The sequence below is a fragment of the Cydia amplana genome, chromosome 27 (genome assembly GCF_948474715.1).
Source record: "Cydia amplana chromosome 27, ilCydAmpl1.1, whole genome shotgun sequence".
NCBI lineage: Eukaryota > Metazoa > Arthropoda > Insecta > Lepidoptera > Tortricidae > Cydia > Cydia amplana.
In genome coordinates, this window is record NC_086095.1 from 2,482,501 (window position 1) to 2,501,282 (window position 18,782).

At 41.1% G+C, this 18,782-nt stretch overlaps 2 protein-coding genes across 2 annotated transcripts in view; both read left to right on the forward strand.

The window, feature by feature from the left end:
- The window catches only part of LOC134660503 (copper-transporting ATPase 1), a 64,865-nt gene extending 54,796 nt beyond the window's left edge, over window positions 1-10,069 (forward strand). The window contains exons 26-29 of the mRNA XM_063516274.1: window positions 2,372-2,515; window positions 3,115-3,191; window positions 4,344-4,487; window positions 9,900-10,069. Of these exons, the coding sequence (XP_063372344.1) occupies window positions 2,372-2,515; window positions 3,115-3,191; window positions 4,344-4,487; window positions 9,900-10,017 (483 nt within the window). The 3' untranslated portion in view covers window positions 10,018-10,069. The remainder of the gene's footprint in view (window positions 1-2,371; window positions 2,516-3,114; window positions 3,192-4,343; window positions 4,488-9,899) is intronic.
- Window positions 10,070-15,597: 5,528 nt separating this feature from the next.
- On the forward strand, window positions 15,598-17,000 carry LOC134660400 (uncharacterized). The gene is made up of 3 exons (XM_063516137.1): window positions 15,598-15,708; window positions 16,327-16,413; window positions 16,750-17,000. Exons 1-3 carry the CDS (start codon window positions 15,636-15,638, stop codon window positions 16,998-17,000), a joined length of 411 nt encoding a protein of 136 aa, XP_063372207.1. The 5' UTR covers window positions 15,598-15,635.
- Window positions 17,001-18,782: the final 1,782 nt, after the last annotated feature.

The window sequence follows — 18,782 nt, forward strand, 5'->3', positions numbered from 1 at the left end:
CGAGCGGCACCGACGTGGCCGTGGAGGCGGCGGACCTGGTGCTGATGAGGGTCAGTATTGACGGCTAGTGTGTGTGTGTGTGTGTGTGTGTGTGTGTGTGATGTGGGCATCGCGAGCGGGACCGACGTGGCCGTGGAGGCGGCGGACCTGGTGCTGATGAGGGTCAGTATTGACGGCTAGTGTGTGTGTGTGTGTGTGTGTGTGTGTGATGTGGGCATCGCGAGCGGCACCGACGTGGCCGTGGAGGCGGCGGACCTGGTGCTGATGAGGGTCAGTATTGACGGCTAGTGTGTGTGTGTGTGTGTGTGTGTGTGTGTGTGTGTGATGTGGGCATCGCGAGCGGCACCGACGTGGCCGTGGAGGCGGCGGACCTGGTGCTGATGAGGGTCAGTATTGACGGCTAGTGTGTGTGTGTGTGTGTGTGTGTGTGTGTGTGTGTGTGTGTGTGTGTGTGTGTGTGTGTGTGATGTGGGCATCGCGAGCGGGACCGACGTGGCCGTGGAGGCGGCCGACCTGGTGCTGATGAGGGTCAGTATAGACGGCTAGTGTGTGTGTGTGTGTGTGTGTGTGTGTGTGTGTGATGTGGGCATCGCGAGCGGCACCGACGTGGCCGTGGAGGCGGCCGACCTGGTGCTGATGAGGGTCAGTATAGACGGCTAGTGTGTGTGTGTGTGTGTGTGTGTGTGTGTGTGTGTGTGTGTGTGTGTGTGTGATGTGGGCATCGCGAGCGGCACCGACGTGGCCGTGGAGGCGGCGGACCTGGTGCTGATGAGGGTCAGTATAGACGGCTAGTGTGTGTGTGTGTACACACACACACACACACTAGCCGTCTATACTGACACACGTGTGTGTGTGTGTGTGTGTGTGTGTGTGTGTGATGTGGGCATCGCGAGCGGCACCGACGTGGCCGTGGAGGCGGCGGACCTGGTGCTGATGAGGGTCAGTATTGACGGCTAGTGTGTGTGTGTGTGTGTGTGTGTGTGTGTGTGTGTGTGTGTGTGTGTGTGTGTGTGTGTGTGTGACGTGGGCGTCGCCATCGCGTCGTGAGTTCGAGTCTTGCCGGAATTGATGAAATTTTCCCTTTGTATTGTATTGTATTGTATTTATTTATTGCAATTCACATGTACATTACAGGTTTTCCAAGTACTTAAGAGTATAGGTAGGTACACAAATGACACATGAAACCCTGTTGGGCGCAGCAATCAGGTAGATATGTAAACAATACTAGTCGTTTCGAGCATAATTTCATCAATTGCAGGGTGGTTGAATAGTAAATATTCTAGAATTATACAAATAAGTAGGTATGTAAATTTTTCTTTCGCACCGAGACCGTGGTACACACAAGTACGATTATGTAAAATGGATCAGCTATATTTACTCGCAAGTAGGTATCTAGAAGTTAGACCAGCGTACCTAATATTTATTTGCTGTTTACTCATTTTCATTAAAATACTCCTGTAAGCTGTAATGACATTTTTTGATTAAGTATTGTTTTAAAGTTTTATTAAATATTTTTTCCAATTCGATGTCTTTTATTTCGTTAGGTAAATTGTTATAAATTTTTATGGCCATATTTTGTGGGCTTGTGCTATGTAGTTTCAGATTTGAGTTTGTTGTCTGTATAAGGTTATTTTTATATCTCGATTCGTATCGTCTAGGTTGGTCAGCAATTTTTTTAAATAGAGCGGGGTATTTACGTACAAATTTGCAAATTTCAAAGATATAAATTGAAGTTAAGGTTAAGAGTTTAAATTTTATGAAGTAGGGTTGGCAACTGTCAGGGCAATAGATATTTGCTAATATTCTTACGCATGTTTTTTGGAGAATAAACAACTCGTTTGCATCTGTGCTATTCCCCCATAGGATGATAGAATATTTTAACCATGAATAGGCGTACGCGTAGTAAGCTGCAAGGGCAGATTTTAGGTCAGTGGTTTTTTTTAGTTCTCTTAATGCATAGGTGAATTTAGACATTTTATTTGCAATCTTTTTTACGTGCGCTTTCCAATTTATATTGGAGTCGATATCCAAGCCAAGAAGTGTAAAGCTATCAACGCATTCTAGTTTTATGTTATTGTATGAGAAGTCTATTTGTAACGGGGTTTTTTGGTAGGGCCTAAATTGCATTAACTTAGTCTTTGAAAAATTTATTTCTAAGTTATGATCGTTCATCCAGTGAGTTATATTTGTCAATATGTTTTTTAGATTTTCGTTAAGATTTTGGTCATTTAGGCATGATGTGAGCACGGAAATATCGTCAGCGAATAGTACGCAATTTTGATTTATTATTTTTGGGAGGTCGTTTATATAAATTAAAAATTTTGAACTTTTTCCTTTAATATTAAAATTCTTACTACTATTTTTTTCACAGAACGACCTGCTGGACGTGTACGCGTGCCTCCTGCTCTCGCGCGCGTGCGTGCGGCGCGTGCGTCTCAACTTCCTGTTCGCGTCCGTGTACAACCTGCTCGGCATACCGTTGGCTAGCGGGGCCCTGGCTGTCTTCGGCCTGCAAGTGAGTTATATCCGTCCCTGTCCTACATACGGCCGCTGTATATAGCTGTATCCCTCTCTTTCGTATACGCGTGCCTCCTGCTCTCGCGCGCGTGCGTGCGGCGCGTGCGTCTCAACTTCCTGTTCGCGTCCGTGTACAACCTGCTCGGCATACCGTTGGCTAGCGGCGCCCTGGCTGTCTTCGGCCTGCAAGTAAGTATTTCTTATGATTGTATTGTGTTCGTACAGTTACCTAATTGTCATCCAAACCACATATTTTTGCACCGCCTACAACTCATCTGCTTTTCCTAAAGGTTGACTGGTAGAGAATGCCTTATGGCATTAAGTTCGACATTTGTACAGTGTGCTTTCTTATGTGCAATAAAGATTAAATAAATAAATTTTCACAACTTATGTACCTACGAGCGCCGATGGAAATTAGTTCGTCTAGTTTCGCACCACAATTTTGTTTATTGTAATAAACTTTACACATGAACAGAAAATGACCCAGTAATGGGAACCATAACAGTAATAATAATTAATTAATTAGGTAGTTAATTTATTTGATCACATTAACCCTATATAGGGGGATTTTTTTATTAAAGAGTAATTTAATCGCAGCTGCAACCGTGGATGGCGTCAGCAGCCATGGCGATGAGCTCCGTGTCCGTGGTGTGCTCCAGCCTGCTGCTCAAGACGTGAGTACATTCCATACACTTATCAACTTACACACACACACACACACACACACACATGCATACACACACACACACACACACACACACACACTAGCCGTCAATACTGACCCTCATCAGCACCAGGTCGGCCGCCTCGACGGCCACGTCGGTCCCGCTCGCGATCGCGATGCCCACATCACACACACACACACGCACACACACACACACACACACACACACACACACACACACACACACACACAACCGTGGATGGCGTCGGCGGCCATGGCGATGAGCTCCGTGTCCGTCGTGTGCTCCAGCCTGCTGCTCAAGACGTGAGTACATTCCATACACTTATCAACTTCAACACACACACACACACACACACACACACACACACACACACACACACACACACACACACACACACACACACATGGCGCTGAGCTCCGTGCACTTATCTACTTCAAATATCCAATATATAAGCCAGAGTTTATGTTGGTACATATACAAACTCTATGTAGGTATATTGGACACACACCAACATCACTGTTGTTATTCAATGATTTATAATATCATATTGGTTATATAATATCATTGTCGTTATTGTTAGTTCCAACAAAGGGCACCGCAGGCGCCCTGTTTGTAAGAGCGCGCATCGCGCGACCTTACAATGTGGAGCGCACCGCAGACGCCCTTTAAATTAGAGCAGAGGGCGGACACGCCATACATCAAAAATCATTTGCGTTTATATGTGTGCGCGGCACGTCTGTACACGCGTCATTGTGTATGTGTGGGTAAGTCGCTTTAATGAGAGGACGCCAGAAGGCCGTCAGATTCATGTCGCGGGGCGAGCACGGGGCGAGGTAATGCGAGTCGGGGCGGGGCGGTGCGTGGCCGATCTGTATGATAATACTATTATGTACTTATTCTGTGATCAGAGCGTGCACGGCTTACAGTGTAATCGGCGCCCTGTATCTAAGATTGCGCGCTTGAATGTAAAGGGCGCCTATGTAAGAGTGCGCTTCGCGCGCCTGAATGTCGGCGGACTTCGTCCGACTTTTGAATGAATGAATGAATCTTTATTTCAGGCAACTAGTGGCCCATACATAAATACCTTAAAACTAGCAATGCAATGCTATCTTTAACAATGTTTTTTTTCTTAAATTACAGATTCAGGAAACCGACCAAAGAAGATCTCTGTACCCCCGAGTACTTACAGTCCATAAGGCTGGAGGACTTGGACAATGTGTCTGTACACAGGGGCCTGGACGAGAGGATCGACGTCGGGGACCGGGGGAACTCGCCCATCGCCAAGTAAGTTCATTCATTCATTCATTCACTCATTCAATCATAGAGGACTTGGACAGTGTGTCGGTGCACAGGGGCCTGGACGAGAGGATCGACGTCGGGGACCGGGGGAACTCGCCCATCGCCAAGTAAGTTCATTCATTCACTCACTCACTCATTCAATCATAGAGGACTTGGACAATGTGTCGGTGCACAGGGGCCTGGACGAGAGGATCGACGTCGGGGACCGGGGGAACTCGCCCATCGCCAAGTAAGTTCATTCATTCACTCACTCACTCATTCAATCATAGAGGACTTGGACAATGTGTCTGTGCACAGGGGCCTGGACGAGAGGATCGACGTCGGGGACCGGGGGAACTCGCCCATCGCCAAGTAAGTTCATTCATTCACTCACTCACTCATTCAATCATAGAGGACTTGGACAGTGTGTCGGTGCACAGGGGCCTGGACGAGAGGATCGACGTCGGGGACCGGGGGAACTCGCCCATCGCCAAGTAAGTTCATTCATTCACTCACTCACTCATTCAATCATAGAGGACTTGGACAATGTGTCGGTGCACAGGGGCCTGGACGAGAGGATCGACGTCGGGGACCGGGGGAACTCGCCCATCGCCAAGTAAGTTCATTCATTCACTCACTCACTCATTCAATCATAGAGGACTTGGACAATGTGTCTGTGCACAGGGGCCTGGACGAGAGGATCGACGTCGGGGACCGGGGGAACTCGCCCATCGCCAAGTAAGTTCATTCATTCACTCACTCACTCATTCAATCATAGAGGACTTGGACAGTGTGTCGGTGCACAGGGGCCTGGACGAGAGGATCGACGTCGGGGACCGGGGGAACTCGCCCATCGCCAAGTAAGTTCATTCATTCACTCACTCACTCATTCAATCATAGAGGACTTGGACAATGTGTCGGTGCACAGGGGCCTGGACGAGAAAATCGACGTCGGGGACCGGGGGAACTCGCCCATCGCCAAGTAAGTTCATTCATTCACTCACTCACTCATTCAATCATAGAGGACTTGGACAATGTGTCTGTGCACAGGGGCCTGGACGAGAGGATCGACGTCGGGGACCGGGGGAACTCGCCCATCGCCAAGTAAGTTCATTCATTCACTCACTCACTCATTCAATCATAGAGGACTTGGACAATGTGTCGGTGCACAGGGGCCTGGACGAGAGGATCGACGTCGGGGACCGGGGGAACTCGCCCATCGCCAAGTAAGTTCATTCATTCACTCACTCACTCATTCAATCATAGAGGACTTGGACAATGTGTCTGTGCACAGGGGCCTGGACGAGAGGATCGACGTCGGGGACCGGGGGAACTCGCCCATCGCCAAGTAAGTTCATTCATTCACTCACTCACTCATTCAATCATAGAGGACTTGGACAGTGTGTCGGTGCACAGGGGCCTGGACGAGAGGATCGACGTCGGGGACCGGGGGAACTCGCCCATCGCCAAGTAAGTTCATTCATTCACTCACTCACTCATTCAATCATAGAACAGCTCTGTACTCCCGAGTCCATAAGGCTGGAGGACTTTCATTTTCAAATTGTCGTTTGAATGTTTTGTCTCTTTATTTTTGCTAATGACGTGAAAAGGACAGAGCTTACAGAATCCCAGTATTTCGAACTTGTATTAGGCCCCGCATGTTGAAATGACATTCGAATGTAAAGGTCACTTGAATGTCATTTTGTCTCACTCAGTGAGTAAAATAGCATTTTGCTACTTTGTTACTTTACCAAATGTCACTCTTACTTCTCTACAGGTATTTCGGAGACGAAACATTTTACGAAATGGCTTTTTTGCAAAAGGGACCTTAAAATATCTTAAGAGAATCTAAATATTAAATCGCATTTATTATTTTTATAATTTCACATATATGTGTATTTGTTTAGATTAATTCAAGTAACCTAGTTAATTGCATGGCTATTTTGGTACTAATTTGTAATATTATTTAAAAATCATAACAAGATCTTTAGATATGTTTGTAGATCAATTGTGACGTTCTCAACTAAAAGGTACCACATTGTCGGTTGTCGATAAGGTTTATTTCAAATTGAAGCTTTATTGAAATAGCTCCTTATTGACGACCGACAACAAGTACCTTTTTGATTGAAAACGACACAATTAAAGAAGTCATGTAGAAAAAATAACTGTAATTTATTTAGATATATAAATAATACCTTAGAAATATAATTTCGCGCATTCGTCCATTTTGTATTTAAGTCTGAAACCTAATATAGCTTTAGATTTCACAGGCAACACCCTGTATATACGCTTCTCACTCGCACTTATACTAATGCTAGTTTATCTCTCTCACTCTAGCAAAAACGGCGACTGGAAGTCCCTTATAAAGGTGTAGTTATTGGTGTGTAGTTTTTTTTGCGATTTTTCGTGTTTTTTTTTTGGGTTTTTTTGTGGTGAAGGTATTTCAAGGATTTAAAAATGTGTCGTCCCATGTGTAAAGGTACCATATGGCGGTTGGCGCTTACGCTACTAACGCCACTCCCATAATATTGTGGTGGGTCTCTATTGTTTCCCAAATAGTTTTAAGCCATAATGACATTATGATAATGTATTGTTTGCCCGCATTTTCGTTACTCATAATTCATTTAGTTCAGAAACGCGTCACTTTTCAGGGTTGCCATAAAACAAACCTAACCTGAACCATCTATAGGATAACCTTACAAAAATCCTGAAAACTTAACGGTTTCAGTTTTATGACTAATGATAATATAACAAACAATACATTATGACTTAAAACTTTATGGGAAACAAAGGGACACCATATTGTGGTGTTATGCGACGTAAGCGCCAGCCGCAATAAGATACCTTTTCCCGCGGAACGTCACGAATGTGTTTTGTCAGTTTTATATTTTTGGTGAAGGCCAATGATTCGTTTTTGTGTTGTTTGAAGTTTTGCTTGAAAAAGATGCGTTTATTCATTCACTAACCGATAGTTTCATAGTATATATACAAATATAGGTATATCTTGTTTATTCTAAACCCCCCCCCCTTTTTTGCCTCTATTTTATAAATTTTCGCCTCCTGCTGGGTGTGAGTAGTTTGAAAATTGGTACAGAAGTTCAATTTCATAATCAACCCCTCGATTGGGGGTAAAATTGCGAACTTTACTACTTACTTGCTAAATTTCGTAACTACCATTTTTTTACTCTCTATTGGGGGTGTTTCGCAACATACTCGCATACTCGCATACGGGTATGGAAATATTTTTTATTATCTCGTTGGTGGTCAACAAGCATAAGGTTCGCCTGATGGTAAGCGGTTACCGTAGCTTATGCACGCGAGGGGGGTGTCATGGACTAAACGTACGCTTTTACACTTTGCATTGTTTGTCTGTTTGTTTTTTTAAAGATTTTTTTTGTGTGTTACTTCAGTGAAGTGATATTTTAAGAAATGCTTCGTGTACTAGAAAAAAACATGTTTTTTTTTATATTAATACTGCCTCAAATACTTGAATATCTATACGAAATTAAATAAACTACTGTGATATCTTAGTTTTTTTGTGATAAAACATTTCAATGAGCACGATTGAAATGTTTTATCACAAAGAAACTAAGATATTGTAATGTGAAGATACTATTAAATTCGAAATTGAAATGACAAAGGGTCAGTATGGACACATTTTTGACGAAGTGTCTCGGCATTTTAATGTTTTAACCAAACAACAAAAAATATCATCAAACAGTAGTCACTTTATAAAAATATATTTAAAAAAAATGTTAACAAGGACCGTCATAGAGTAAGAACGTCGTATTTGTATACATACTTCGCTCAGACACAGTCAGAAAGGAAAAACAGAATCTGTACTACCGACCTTCTGTAAGTGGTGCATGTTAGTATGTATACAAACGCAAGAATTCGAAGCGACGGACGAACTTGTAGACGGTCTTACCTGATAGACGGTTTACTCCATATCAGGGATGTTGCGAACATCCGCATCCGCATCCGCAACCGCGGAACTTCCGCATTATTTTCAACATCCGCATCCGCATCCGCATCCGCATAAAATCGATGCGGAGCTTATGCGGATGCGGATGTCGAACAAGTCGGTACAGGAACGTCTTAGCGGCGGCGTAAGTGCTAGGTAATTTCGTCATTAACTATAACGAAATCGTCTAGATCCAGAAAAGTCGGCGAAGTTACTGTTTATTAAATATAACGCACATATATTCTTGCTCAAATACTAAAAGTTTCGTTTTTTTTTAATAAAAATATACTAAAAATAAGCAGCAAAGCAGTGGTGGCCGAGTGGATATGACGTCCGACTTTCAATCCGGAGGTCGCGGGTTCAAATCCTGGCTCGTACCAATGAGTTTTTCGGAACTTATGTACGAAATATCATTTGATATTTACCACTAGCTTGTCGGTGAAGGAAAACATCGTGAGGAAACCTGCATACATCTGCGAAGAAATTCAAAGGTGTATGTAAAGTCCCCAATCCGCATTGGGCTAGCGTGGGGTGGGTTGGTATAGCCCAAGCCCTCTCGCGCATGAGAGGAGGCCTGTGCCCAGCAGTGGGACGTATATAGGCTCAAATTATTATTATTCTCTTTATTTATTTGAACTCTTAGGCTAGGTTATTTTATAATATGGATATAAAAATAAAATACAAAAACACTTACAAAAACAATACAAAATACGTATAAACATATTATAAAAAACCTAACCTAGGGTGCCGCCAGCAGCGAGGCAAGGCCCAAGCTGCCGGTAGTCAGGGCTGCAGAGAGAGGAACCGGCGGACTATCCGCGCCGTGTCCAAGATCACCGCCTTCTGCATCTGACCCTTGACCCAACCACCTAGCGAGAGTCTCTCAAGATGTTGGTCGAGACTCTTCGCTATTAGACCGTTCGCTGAAACAACTATCGGGACAATGATCGTCGAATCAACATCCCACATGGCGGTTATCTCGTGAGCCAAGTCTAGGTACTTACTAGACTTGTCCTTCTCGGCTTTCACGAGATTCTCATCATGGGGGATGGTGATGTCAACGAGCACGGCCCGGCGCTGCGATCGATCTATTATTATAAATTATTATTATTATTATTTATACTAAAAATGTAATATTTGACGTTTTCTAAGTACCTAATCTTGACATCCGCATCCGCATCCGCATCCGCGGATGTGAGCCTTTAAATATCCGCATCCGCATCCGCATCCGCGGATGTCAAAAAATCTGCATCCGCAACATCCCTGCTCCATATCAGCCTTAATTTTTTTGCCAACATTTTTTACGAAATGTCTAAACCTTTTGATGATAACTCTGGTGATCCGGCCTTGAAAATATCGTAAACATTACAAAAATAACTCCCGTCTCCCGTTTAACTAGCTCCTGTCACATGCCACCCTGTATACTTTAATTAATTTTACATTTCGTGTTCCAGATTGTTCAACAGACACAAAATAAGTGACGGCTGTCTATTGCAAGAAGAAGACGACCTGATGACCGTCTCTTTCATACCGAAACGACCGACCAAGGACCAGTCCAGTATCAACGACTGAGCGTTTCACACTAGATATCTATCTAGACTGAAATCGGGACTGAGATGTTTTTCAGTAAGGTCAACCGAGGTAAATGCGTCACTTGAGGTAAATGCGTCTTTTAAAGATTTGATAGATAGATAGATAAATCATTTATTTGACAGCTGCAATGACACACAATATAAATTTACACACAATCATCATAACAGAAGAAAAGGAAAAAAAAAATAATAATTATTACACTAACAAAGAAAATAACATAGAAATGAGTAGGTACAAAAGTAAAATTTAATAAAAGTAGGTAGGTAGGTACAAACTGTGTGCGTTGCAGCAGGACAAAAGGGTCACGGCTCAGTGATACGCTTCGCTCTTTCGAGCAAAGCACTGATTTTCTGCCGGGACCCAGGTCACAACAAAGAATATATTTACGAAGAAGTATTTACGTACGTCGGAAACAATCGTACTGTGTAAGTGTGAGTATTTGTGCATGTCGTGTGATAATTTTTGATAAAATACTTAGATAATAGGTAAAAATTGGTAAAAATTGACCCGTGTGTACTGTGTGTAAGCCTCCTAGTTGTGTGACACCAGCCCCACCATGTTATATCCTAAAATCTGCAACCAAATAGCCGAATGGAATCCCAGCGGTTTGTTTTTCAAGAAGAATTTTTTTAAAGTGATTTTTAAATGTTTTTTTGGATTTAAGCTGTCTTAAAGGCGGAGGGATATCATTCCAGCATTTGGTCGCGAGATAACGGAAACAACCGGTAAAGGCAATCGTCCTATGAGGGTGTACTTCTAAAATGCAACGTCGAGTAGATCTTGTGGCGTGTCGATTGTGAAAAGAAGAAATATTTATTTTAGAATAAAGATATTCGGGTAATTTGCAATTTATAACGCCAAAGAGAAGACAAGCAAGATGTAAATGTCTACGTGATGCCATTCAGAGTCGAAGATTTGTTCAAAAACGGTGTGATATGGCTCCTTGGAGGAACTTTGTAGCAATATCGATAACACGCGTTTTGAACTCGTTGTATTAATCGACGAGTTTTTTGTTGCAGACGAGGCCCGTACACCAGATCGCCGTAGTTTAACTTAGACAATATGAGCGATTCGCATAATGTCAAGCGAACTGTTTCATCTAGAAGGTTTCTTACTTGATACAATACTTTCAATCTATAGAAACATGATTTGGCTAGCTCTGCTATGTGTTTTTCAAACCTTAACTGGTTGTCTATTATTATACCCAGGTATTATACCCAGATTTCTTCTAAACGGAACATTTTGGAACTATTGCAACCCTCTCTGTTTGAAGTGTGGTCACTGAACTTTTAATGCAGACGGCTATAATAGTTATAATATGTTGCGTTTCGAAGATATCTTTAAAAGACGCATTTACCTCAAGTGACGCATTTACCTCGGTTGATTTAATGTATATTTGTATAAAAGATGTGAAGACATGTTTGTTACCTATATTACCTGAGTATTGTATGTACAAATACATATTTAATATATTTTATGATTTTTAAGAAATCAATCGTACAAAGGGCCTCGAAAATGCTAATCATATTTTTGGCAACCCTATCACTACATAGTATAAAACAAAGTCGCTTCCCGCTGTCTGTCTGTATGTATGCTTAGATCTTTAAAACTACGCAACGAATTCTGATGCGGTTTTTTTAATAGATAGAGGAAGGTTTACGTATAATTTGTTAACCCGTGCGAAGCCGGGGCGCGTCGCTAGTTATGATCTAAAAAACCCAGGATTTTTCAGAAACTGCTAGCTGAACTCATTGGACTTAAAAAGGGGCTTTCGCGCATACAAGTTGCAAAAAAATTTAAAAGAAATGTATTTTTATTTTTACATTGCTTAGGCCGACTTGCACCATTTACTAACCCGGTAACCCCGGGTTAAACCTGGAGTTACCATGGTTACCAGTACAATTTGACACTAGGTTAACGGTTTAACCGCTTAACCCCGGGTTAGTGGGATGGTGCAAGCGGGCCTTAGCTTTTTATATTTGTACGATGGAGTTTAATAATCAGTGGTCAATATTATATGGTGTAGAAATTTTATGAAAAAATGTTGTTAACCGCGATGAAGCTATTTGTTGTCAGTATTTTCGAAAATAAGCTCGTGGAGTGTTTGAATTCTTCCATTATCCTTTATAGTATTTATATTAGTTTCTAAAATATCTGAAAATAGTTTTTACTATTAAAGAAAATACGGGCCCGATTTCCTTATATGAAAACTCTTAACTACAATTCTTGAATAAAAGTAGCTATCCATGTAAAAATTCTTTAAATCTTAAAACTTTAAATTACAAAATCATTTACTCAGACACTGGTTTTTAACCAGTTAAAATGATATAATAACAAAACTTAAAACTAAACTTAACTAAAATAACAATAACCTAAATTACCCTTAAATCTCATTAAAGTGTCTTTCATTAAACGGTCCCTATGTGCATAAGGACCCTTGTCTGATGGAAAACCACATCACTACATAGTATAAAACAAAGTCGCTTCCCGCTGTCTGTCTGTCCCTATGTATGCTTAGATCTTTAAAACTACGCAACGGATTGATGCGGTTTTTTTTAAATAGATAGGAAGGAATATTAGGATAGGATAGGAGGATTCAAGAGGAAGGTTTATGTATAATTTGTTAACCCGTGCGAAGCCGGGGCGGGTCGCTAGTTTTCTTATAAACTATACACATCTAATACAACGTATGTATATATGATATTTTTTACAAGAATTTTAGATAATCCTATGAATTTTCCAAAGACTTGTAAATATGTTTATTTGGCAATCTTTTTTGAGCGTTTATTTTTAATGTTTAATATAATTTTGTATCGTCTTATATAAAGTGAGAGGTATAGGCGTTCTCTTTCGCACCTTATATACTCATTTTATTGCCTTCAAATAAATATATAATGTTTCAGGCGCTGTGTGTGAAAGAGACAACACTATTACCTGCTAACTCGCTCTTAAGGCTTTATTATAACAATTAACCGGGGATCTCTTTGTTAAGCCTTTAGTCACAATAAAATAACTAACGCAGTACAAAGACTTCAGAAAAACCTTTCCTTGAAAAAAATCTTTCTTTAAAATATGTTCCTTAAACTCGTTATATATGTATGCTACTCATTTATATGTAAGAACTGTGTTTAAAGAAATTTTCAAACTCGATGGGTACGCTGACAGGTGTCATTTCAATAAAATTTTGCGAGATTTGGCGTTTTTAGGTTAAGTATAATAAAAAAAATGGAGATGATACTTGTCACCCTACCCATCGGAGTTTGAAAAATACTATAGTGTTAGGTAATGAATAACACAAAACTAAAAAGTACCTAGGTTGATTTTATAAGTGTTAAGATCAAAAATGCTTGCTCAAAAACATGATACTTAAGTAATATTAGATAGTTACACGATACACCGCGTTGATGTAGCTGACTGTATCTGCAGATGACAACAATGTATGTCAAATATTCTGCACGATGTGAGCGTACACTCATTAAGATGTATACATTATTTTACTTCGATTCTATACCTAATAATAAATTATAGATTAATAAAATCTTATGAAGGAAAAAAATAAATAATAAGGGTAAGGGGTATAGATTTAGAACAAGCTAAGTTGGCAGCGATTTTGATAGCACAGACAGCGCAAGTGTTATTAAACGTCATAATTTCATAGAAGTTTCACGTTTGAAATAACACTTGTACAGTCTGGGCTATCAAAATCGCTGCCAACAGTGCCAACTTAGCTTGGTCTGTTTATATTTATGACCTGGGGGCCTACCGCGAAAACCGAAATTCGCAAATTGCGGGGATCTTTCTCTTTTACTCTCATTGACGTAATTATATAAGAGAAGTCGCCAGCAACGCGCTGAGATGAGACCATTTCGTGGCACTTTATCCTTTTATTCTCTGTTATATCTCTTGTTATATCTCTGTTACATCTGTTTATATTTTGTGTTTGTGCTCACGAATAAAATTATTTCTATTCTATTCTATTCTAAAATGCCCGCAACTGACGAACTTCGATTTTCGCGGTTATAGACCTGAATCGAAAATATTGTATCGAGCGTTTTTCTCAAGTTGTTGTACTGCTTGTATTTATTATATGTAGTCATGTATCCCAGCTAATCCTTGGATGTATATCTTCGTAAACGTACTCTAGCGCAAGGATTCTATTTTTTTATTATACTGAATAAAAATGTATACTTTTTGAGAAAGTCTTTTATTTTAATATTTGTATACTTAGCTCTGTGAGCTGTGGTGCTGTAGACCTCGCCAGCATAACTTAAAACTGAATAAATGTATGGCTCCGCCATTTTGAAAATTAAAAAAAAGATATCGACTAAAAAAACTATTTAATTAATCTGCTAACAAAATTTCACGAGAATCGGTTAAGAATTGCGACCTGTAGAGAACATCCGGACATACTAAAGCATTCTTGCCCAAGCTGAAACGGAGACCTTCGCGAACGCTCGGTCAATAATGCGGCGATGAGTATTTGGTAATTTTGGCAATGGAAAAGATGGAAAAATAACACAGTAGCCAACGGAAATTCGCTACTAGTGGGAATAGCCGAAAAAAAAACAGAAGATACAGATGCTGTAGTGCATAATTGTTTTCCTGTTTCCATCGTATTTTCTCGGAAATGTTCGTATTTGTCATGCTACTTCGGTCAACCTCAGTACTTTTTGTACCGAGACCGTGGAAAATAATTATGCACTACATCTGTAGTACCAGTGTGCGTAAATATACTTACACTATTCATTCATAAAACTACGTGTAAGGTATATTATTCTCCCTAATATATGTTTGCACTTCTTCAATTATCATCTCTTTAACATCACTAAATTTCTCCACGAAAATCCTCATATCCTGTTTAGTTTCCCGAGCTAAAATCGCCATGAAAATAATGAATTCACTCAAACTCAGCTCAACGAAGTTAGGGTCTAGTCTTGAATAAGCTCTTGTGAAATGTTCCTCGGTTAAAAATCTTCCGTCTATGATGTTGCATTGTTTAAACCACTTTTGTATGACAGAAAACTTCGCGCCGTCGCTGAAACTGCCGGCTTTCAAAACTGTATACAATTCTTCTAAATGCACTGCCATTTATTACTAACTATAAAAATGGTTACAGATTTTATATCAAGTCCTAACCCGGCTAAGTTGCCTCCTAATGCAATGTCTAGTTACGTAATTTTTTTGGAGTTAGAAATATACCTAAGCACTTATGTAATTTATAAATACAACTAAGACTATATAGTCTTTGAAACTGAAGAATGTTTAGGCCTCCGTTCAGCTCTAAAATACAGCTCAAATCGAATCAAATCATTGCTCATTCTCACAATTAGGTCCTAAAGCGGAAACGGGAGAAGTGAACCAATATTCCAATCTAATTGTCATAGTTATTACGTACGTACTCGAATAAAGCTAAATCTATGAAGCCATGGTTACTAATGACATGCACCTAAGCCTACACGATTGTATTTAAACATACATAATGTACATCTAAATTTACAAGTTTTTTCTACCATCCCTCCACTCTATTCCGTAATCTTGTTACTATTTCCAATTTAAACGAAATTCAAACTTTACAAAGCGCCATCTATCGCACCAAAATGGAAATGTTCAACCAACTGAAGGGAGAAAGCCAGAAAATGCTTCAAGAGCTAAAGAAATGGACAGCAGATTGTAAGACGCTTTCGCGCTTTGGTCACTTTCTTCAGTATCATCACTTCACTACATAGTATAAAACAAAGTCGCTTCCCGCTGTCTGTCCCTACGTATGTTTAGATCTTTAAAACTACGCAACGGATTTTGATGCGATTGTTTTTAATAGATAGAGTGATTCCAGAGGAATGTTTGTGTATAATTTGTTAACCCGTGCGAAGCCGGGGCGGGTCGCTAGTATGACATATATTTCAGTTTATAACAAAATAACCTCTGTAGACATCGTGCCAATCGTTAACGCTCCGTAGCGTATCGTAGTCATCTCACTATCACTCTTCCATACTAGCGCGACAGTGACAGTTGCGTTTCCTTCGCTACGGAGCGTTAGCGAATGCACGTTGGCTACGCACCCTGTATAGTCCGTAGATTTGAAGCTGGCCCCGAGCGGCTATATAATCCTAGTCTACAGACTGTACCTACTTATATGAATGACTTGAGGAGTGTCTTTTCAAAAGGGTTTATTTTTTTCTTAGCGGTACTTCTAGAGAGAACCTTGCTCAAGAAAACTTAAGGTCCAATTTAGAAATAGATTCCCAGAAAAAATAAACCTTTTGAAAAGACACTCCTCACTTGATACAGCGGGGGCCGAGTTGGCGGCCGTGTACGGGGCCATGAAGAAGACTGGCAAGAACAGCGTCGACGGCATCGTGCAGTGGATGAAGGATGGTGAGATTGTTGCTTCTTATCTATCCATGGGCTACGGTTACCACTTACCTTCGGTCGGGCGTCAGTAACGGTGATGTCGACAATTGTCGCACCTGTCACCGTGGTGAAATAGGGGCCTGGACGCGCTACGCAGCGCAGCCTTCGGCCTTTGCAATTACTTAAGACACTTATGACTTGTAAGTGCTCCCGTAAGCTTCGAGCCTTTGGCCCTAAGCGGCCTTTGCAGTAATTTCCCACGCCACGTTTCAACGTAAACCTTTGCAGCTGTCCCTGATACAGCAAACCCCCTTTTTTGAGTCACATATATGTTAAAAGACCTTAATTTTAATTCTCCAGTAAAATTGATCTCCTCAAAAGAAACCGAGGAAAAAGTCCGCTCAGAACTCGACAAGGCGCCAGACAAGAAGGACGTCGGTTTCCAGCAGTTCCGGAACACTGTGTTCCAGCTGGTAGAGGACCAGAAGAAGGCGATCGAGGGGATGGGAGCGGCGGTGAAGGAGCAGGGGGGGAGGCTGGCGGCGGCGCTCCAGGCCGGGACGAGCGCTGCGCAGGAGGCGCTGAGGAAGGATGATACCACAGGAAAATAGTGTGTATAAGAATACTTCGACCTGAAGTGGATCTTGGCCTCCGACACCAAAAACCGCCATGCTACTCTGTCCAAAGCCGTTTCTGTCCAGTCGACGGCGCCGAGTTCGCTAAGGTCTGCACTTCGTCTCTCCAGCGGTACCTAGGGCGTCCAGACGGTCTTCCGCCACTTGGTAGTGGCGCGAAGGTAGTGGCACACTTCCGCGAAGGGAAGTCTGGACTCTGGAGGGTGTACTCTGGTGTATAATATCGCGCAGTCTGGAGGGCGTACTCTGGTGTATAAGAATAGGTAGTCCCAATGTTTCAAAGGATGAATGACGCTCTAGATCCTAAAAACTATACCTACTCTAGCACAGCGACTTTGTCAGTAGGAAAAGGCGGCAAATTTAATAAAAATAGCGCGTAAAGTTGGCATTTTTATGGAAAAATTAAATTTTCTATTGACAAGTTGTGTTTCAGTATACCTATTCTGCCTATTTATATACCAATATCATACGGCAATGGGAAGGAAGCATTGCAAAGCAAGGAGAATAAGACAAACAGACATTAACAAGCGCTCTAAAAAGCCAAAAATAAAACTGAGCAGGAAGGAGAAACCGAAACTATATCCACATTTTTTATCAAATTGTAATTATTTTACAGTAAGCTGCAGAGAGAGGTCCCCTCTGCATAGAAATTTGTTTGCAGTGGGGGGTCACCTCTCTGCAGCTGACTTAAATAAAGGACTTGATATCACTCGCTAATCTTTAAATCAACATTTACAGGATTACAGGTACTATAACAGTAGGTATAGTATAATAATATAGTAGGTATAATTATAGTAATTTATAATAAAGATGGTCAAGCAAATCTTGTCAGTAGAAAAAGGCGAGACAATCAAATTTTCTATGGGACAATATCCCTTCGCGCCTACATTTTTCATATTTGCCGCCTCTTTCTACTGACAAGATCTGACCATCTATCTATAGTAATTAAATCACACACAAGGCTATAACCGCGAATTGGTAAGCTTTCATAATTAAAACCGGAATAAAATAAAACTGTTTAAAGGATAATTCACGCTAAACCGGGCCGGGGCCGGGCCGGAGCTTCCGGCGCTTCTTTTTCTATGGAAAGCACCACGTGATCACCGATCAGCCGTCATAGCATTGGCCCGTGATAAAATCGTGTAAAAATTAAAACACAATTAAAATACAATTTTGCATTAAGTACCTCCTTCTTAAGAAAAGTTGTAAATACTTTAAGAACAGCCAGACATCAGCGATCAGTAGGTATATGAGTTCTTACCCTGTTATTTTCCTGGATTAACCACAAAAGTGAGGCAGATTAAAGTTTTAATTAGATTAATTAGCGGTTTTGACTGACGTATATTCAAGCAACACGAACTTAACACAGACCCTATTTGAGACGTGATAGGAGTGACGTGGCTAGGTGGCTAATTCTATATTAAATTGTGGTTATCATTGCGCTACTCTTGTGATTAGTGATTATATCACGGCCAAAATTTTAAACAATTTCAAGATTACATGACTATTTCCTGACGAATTGCAAAAAATGCACATATCAGTCAAGGAACTGTAATTAGTTCATGTATGGAATCAATTAACTTCAAACTAAGTAAAATACATAACAAAGGACATAAATTATCATGGTAAGGCCCTAGTGCATTACGGCCCAAAAAATCAGGAAATTTCCTGGATTCAATGGGCATTAGTAGTCTAGGGCCGTCACAATAGATCACTGCTTGATCGACGGGGCACTCAAAGGCCCACAACACTCCAATC

What these genes read in the sequence shown, in the direction of transcription:
- LOC134660400 (XM_063516137.1), top strand. Translation starts at nt 15,636, where the DNA reads ATGGAAATGTTCAACCAACTGAAGGGAGAAAGCCAGAAAATGCTTCAA. An exon ending in AAAGAAATGGACAGCAGATT is followed by an intron (nt 15,709 to 16,326) that starts GTAAGACGCTTT and finishes CACTTGATACAG; the next exon opens with CGGGGGCCGAGTTGGCGGCC. An exon ending in CGTGCAGTGGATGAAGGATG is followed by an intron (nt 16,414 to 16,749) that starts GTGAGATTGTTG and finishes TTAATTCTCCAG; the next exon opens with TAAAATTGATCTCCTCAAAA.